The sequence below is a fragment of the Triticum aestivum genome, chromosome 4D (genome assembly GCF_018294505.1).
Source record: "Triticum aestivum cultivar Chinese Spring chromosome 4D, IWGSC CS RefSeq v2.1, whole genome shotgun sequence".
Lineage (NCBI taxonomy): Eukaryota > Viridiplantae > Streptophyta > Magnoliopsida > Poales > Poaceae > Triticum > Triticum aestivum.
The window spans coordinates 474,730,145-474,735,962 of NC_057805.1; the positions used below are offsets into that span (position 1 = coordinate 474,730,145).

The following is a 5,818-nucleotide window of genomic DNA, read 5'->3' on the forward strand; positions in this document are numbered from 1 at the left end:
TGAGTGGGGTCCTACTCCCACTCCCCTTAAGCGTCTGCTCCTGTCGTCTTAACAACAACTATCCTACGTGGTGAGATTGAGTCAGCCGTTGTAGGCGACACCCTTACCTAGCCACGTCCTTGTGTATATGAGAGAGAAGAAATTAACTATGTTTTTTAGGCGTGAGATGCATACGTCCACAACATTTTTACTACTATTAGTTTGAGCTGTAGACATGTTCTAACAATGGCACACCCCTTCAATTATTTCACGGTACTAGCCTAGTAGCTAGGTTTGAATTTTCTACAGGGTACAAATTAATGAAGCTAACGATTCCAATTGAGCATGCGTGCATACGTGGATAACGTACGCGCACCAGCTAGTATTACTGATGATAACTTGCCTTTGCCATGGTGGTGATAATCACGGTGGACGCCGTGAACGGCATCACATCGTTGTGGACGATGCGGAGGTGGAGCTCCTCGACCTCCGTGAGAACCCTGGAGACCAGACCCTTTCCATTCATTTCACAGTGGATCCTCACCATGACGTTGTCCTCCGAGAGCTTTGCCTCGATCTCCGGCAGCTGGTTTCCAGTTGCTGGCGTCCCGGCCGCCAAGAGGAACCGTGCGGAGCCCTCGCCGTCGTCTGGCGCGACAGGGCGGCACGGCTTCCTCACGAGCACCACGGTCTCGACGCTCCTATGGTTGCCGCCGGCAGCCTCCAGTGACCTCACCCTCTCCTGGAGCTCCTTCACGTATCTCGTCGCGTCGGTAAGAATCGTCCCCTTGTCCATCTGATCGAACGGAAATAACGTAACCAAATCAATTAAGCATTTCCCGACAGGGGATTCGACATATTCAAAGACCTTGAGGCCGGGAATGAGAGCGGAGAGCTCGATGAAGCGCTGGTTGATCTTCTCCCGGCGCTTCCGCTCCGCCATGACGTGGTCTTGCGCGTGCGGCGGGCCCTTTGTGGGGGCCCTCCTCATCAACTGTGACACGCCGGAAAGAAGCGGCGCTCGCGTGCCCCCGCCCCCGCTGCCAGCCGGCTGCGGCGGCAAGACAGCGCCAAAGTTCCAGCTTGTAGACAGGGCGTCGCTGCTGCCGGTGCTGCTGGACGCGAACGGCCCGCCCGAGGTCGGGGACGACGTGGACCAACTGCCTTGGTGCACAGCCGCATCAGAGGCTGGGCTGATGATTCCCCCACAGCCGCCGGTGTCGTCGCCGGAGCTCAGACTGTTCTGTGCTTCCGCCAGCTCCGAGGAATCGCGGAGCGCCTGGAGACACAGGAAGCCGGCGCTCTTCTGGCCGCCGCCGGCGGCTCCTGGATCCTGCTGCTCCAGTGTGCTCACCGCCCACTGCATGAACAGGCGAGAGTCGTCCATGTCGTCCATGAGGATCGACCGATCCGTACGTCGTTGCCACTGACCTAGCTCGTGCAACATCAAGACAGAAATGATAGAGTAGTTAAGCACACGTGACACCGCAGAACTAATCACATGCATCGTACTAGTACACCAGAGCACATGGATGCTACTAATTGTTTACCTCGGTGTGAACGATCCAATCCCCGCAGATTTGGTATGGAACCCTGGCCTAGAATCTTGGAGTTTATAACCGAGCGTGCGTCCGCTCTGCTAATTAAGCTCCCGTCACTATTCCTCCAAAAGAAAAAGCTCCCTCTCTAGCCTAAAACAAATGGGCCAACCCTAAACAGTTAACAATCATACTTGTTGGATCCTGGCTATCTCTTGCCTGGATCCAGTGAAAATGATATGCTAGACCACGGAAAAGGTGCATGCATGTGGTGGGGCAAAAATACCAAATTTCATGATGCGTATGTTTGACTCTCCTATTGTCCAAATTGGGGCCATGTCAGCTGGATTAGCGGATCCACATGCCCTCTGTCTCAAAATGTAAGTATCTTCTAAAATACAAAGGTTTTAATAGCTACTTCCTTCGTTCCAAAATAAGTGTTGTGGTTAACCGAGGGAGTACATATAAATGTGTCATAGCTTTTTTGGTCCCCAAAACACTATGCTAGCAACTAGCCTTATGTAAACAATAGCTATAACATTTTGAACAAATTTCTGGTCTGAAAATTAATTTTCACGAGAGTGATATTTATTGTCTAATTGAAGTATAAGTGATGGGGAAAAAATACAATGAGATTTACACAAACTCTGTTGGGTAGCTACCTATGCAATACTTGAGGATACCAATAGACATGAAAAGGGTTAGTAACTCCTAGTGGGGGCTAGTTGAAGATAAGATTGAGAAGAAGAAGACACATTGGAAAGGAAACATCTTGTCTATTGGGGATAGGGTGACCCTGATTAATTCCCGTCTCATTAGTTTCCTTTATATATGATGTCCTTCCTGAACATGCCAAAAGGGGTGCTAGAGAAAATGAATTCATGCAGAGCCAAAATGGTATGGCCTGAGATGAATAGTAAAAGGAAATACCACCAGGTCAACTGACATGTGGTGTGCATGCCAAAATACTATGGTGGCCTAGGGGTTCTTGATCTAAAAGCCATCAATCAAAGCCTACTATACAACAGACTTTGGAAATTGGAGAACACTGAAGGTACCTGCCAGCAATGGTTGTCCAGAAAATACCTTCAGAAACAAACCCTACCAATGATTAGGGCTGTGACTGAGGGATCTCATTTTTGGTAGAGTCAGATGAATGTGAACCATATTTTCCAGAGTTTACTAAGAGGTTGTTAGGTTATGGGGCAAAACTATGTTTTTTTACCATGGCCAAAACTCTGGTTTAGGGGGATATTTGGATTGGTGATACACCTTTAGGAGAGAAATTCCCTAGACTTTATAGCATCACCTTCTCAAAGAAGATTATAGTTCATAATGTTTAAGTTGAGGGATGGGAGTGCAAAACAGTGGGAAGCTTTAAAGTTCTTAGTGGATGAACAAACTTTATATGAAGAGAAAGCTAGAGTGGAGTGGACAATTGGAAATAAACAACAAATTATTGTGGGAGATATATAACTCTACCGAAAAATGCTTTCGCCCCACTTTATATATAAAGCAACGAGATATATAACTCTAGCTCTCGAGATACCCCTCAAGATCAAGATTTTCATGTGGTTGATGCTTAAAATTAACATCCAGACCAAGTATGACCTGATCAAGAGGGGATGGACGGGGAATGATCAATGCCACTCCCGTAGATAGGGAGATAGTTGATCACAAGTTATTTAATTCTGTGCTAGGCTGCTAGCCATGCTTGTATGCCATGATCAATATGTATGCTTTGGGTATGTCTAGGGCCCTTGAGTCTCATATGATATGGTTGAGGGTGGCTTAACACTTTCTTGATAGCAAAGAGATTTTTTTTTGCTTTGTGGGGGAGTAGAGATGTGCGAGACTATGTGGAAAACTCGAAATGCGGCTTGTTTTCCTAAAAAAATAAGTCATGGTGATAAAACTATTGTGACCTACTGCTGGGAAACATAGTAGAAAACAAAAAATTTCGCCCTACGGTCACCCAGGAACAATATAAAGATGCATAACGGGTTGTGATCAACGATCGTTATCGACTCCGGGAGTGCAACGGAAGTAGACGAATCGGTGTATATCATACTTGGAGTCCCTCAAACGTCGATGATGATCCCGCGAACCGCCCTTGAACGATCCCCTCGATAGAAGACTGAAAGCACGACCTCTCTACTTGGTTGCAAGCGTACGGTCTTCATGATCCGGCAACGCTTCACCGTCCAGAACTAACCGTCGCCGGAGAATTAGAGGGAGGAGTTTAGAACCACACTGTGCTTCTAATTATGAGGATCAGAGGTGGCTAGGGCTCACTCTAATTAGTCAACTAGGACCAACTAGAACGTGCACTAGATCAACTAGAGGAGGCTCCAAAACTTGTGTTAACAATAGAGCAAAATCCCCTAGTATATATAGGTTGGAGGGGAGAGAGGGGGAAATCACCAAGGGGAAGGAGTCCCCCTTGGTGTGCCAGCCTTGGGGGGGGGGGGAGTCCAACTCCCACCCCAAGTAGGATTAGCCCCCCCTTGATAGGAAGGGAGCGCCACTTCCATATGGGCCTTTGTGTTGGGGAACGTAGCAATAATTCAAAATTTTCCTACGTGTCACCAAGATCAATCTAGGAGATGCTAGCAACGAGAGAGAGGGAGTGCATCTTCATACCCTTGAAGATCGCTAAGCGGAAGCGTTACAAGAATGCGGTTGATGGAGTCGTACTCGTAGCGATTCAAATCGCGGAAGATCCGATCTGGCGCCGAACGGACGGCGCCTCCGCGTTCAACACACGTACAGCCCGGGGACGTCTCCTCCTTCTTGATCCAGCAAGGGGAGAGGAGAAGTTGAGGGAGAACTCCAGCAGCACGACGGCGTGGTGGCAATGGAGCTCGTGGTTCTCCGGCAGAGCTTCGCTAAGCACTACGGAGGAGGAGGAGGAGTTGGAGGAGGAGAGGGCTGCGCCAGGCAAGGGGTGCGGCTGCCCTCCCACCCCTCCACTATATATAGGGGCAAGGGAGAGGGGGGCCGGCCCCTTAAATCCCATCTGGTGGGAGGGGCGACGGCCAGGGAGGGTGGCTTGCCCCCCAAGTCAAGGGGGGCGCCCCCTCCAGGGTTTCCCCCAACCCTAGGCGCATGGGCCCTAGGGGGAGGTTGGTGCCCAGCCCACTTAGGGGCTGGTTCCCTTCCACCTACAGCCCATAAGGCCCTCCGGGGCAGGTGGACCCTCCCGTTGGACCCCTTCGGTGGCCCCGGTACAATACCGGCATACCCCCGAACACTTCCGATGACCGTATGATGACTTCCCATATATAAATCTTTACCTCCGGACCATTCCGGAACTCCTCGTGACGTCCGGCATCCTATCCGGGACTCCGAACAACCTTTGGTAACCACATACTATTTCCCATAACAACTCTAGCGTCACTGAACCTTAAGTGTGTAGACCCTACGGGTTCGAGAACCATGCAGACATGACCGAGACACCTCTCCGGCCAATAACCAATAGCGGGATATGGATACCCATATTGGCTCCCACATGTTCCACGATGATCTCATCGGATGAACCACGATGTCGGGGATTCAATCAATCCCGTATACAATTCCCTTTGTCTATCGGTATGTTACTTGTCCGAGATTCGATCGTCGGTATCCCAATACCTCGTTCAATCTCGTTACCGGCAAGTCTCTTTACTCGTTCCGTAACGCATGATCCCGTGGCTAACTCATTAGTCACATCGAGCTCATTATGATGATGCATTACCGAGTGGGCCCAGAGATACCTCTCCGTCATACGGAGTGATAAATCCCAGTCTCGATTCGTGCCAACCCAACAGACACTTTCGGAGATACCTGTAGTGCACCTTTATAGCCACCCAGTTACGTTGTGACGTTTGGTACACCCAAAGCATTCCTACGGTATCCGGGAGTTGCACAATCTCATGGTCTAAGGAAACGATACTTGACATTAGAAAAGCTCTTAGCAAACGAACTACACGATCTTGTGCTATGCTTAGGATTGGGTCTTGTCCATCACATCATTCTCCTAATGATGTGATCCCGTTATCAATGACATCCAATGTCCATGGTCAGGAAACCATAACCATCTATTGATCAACGAGCTAGTCAACTAGAGGCTTACTAGGGACATGTTGTGGTCTATGTATTCACACATGTATTACGGTTTCCAATTAATACAATTATAGCATGAACAATAGACAATTATCATGAACAAGGAAATACAATAATAACCATTTTATTATTGCCTCTAGGGCATATTTCCAACAGTGTCCCACTTGCACTAGAGTCAATAATCTAGTTCACATCAC

The 5,818-nt window shown here is 48.8% G+C and overlaps 1 protein-coding gene across 1 annotated transcript; it reads right to left on the minus strand.

Moving 5' to 3' along the window:
* Positions 1-340: 340 nt before the first annotated feature.
* Positions 341-1,402, minus strand: LOC123100387 (transcription factor NAI1). Its single transcript, XM_044522324.1, has 2 exons — positions 848-1,402; positions 341-775 (listed from the first exon to the last, which is right to left on the minus strand). The coding sequence occupies exons 1-2, from the start codon at positions 1,373-1,375 to the stop codon at positions 365-367; spliced, it is 939 nt and encodes a 312-aa protein (XP_044378259.1). The 5' UTR covers positions 1,376-1,402; the 3' UTR covers positions 341-364.
* Positions 1,403-5,818: the final 4,416 nt, after the last annotated feature.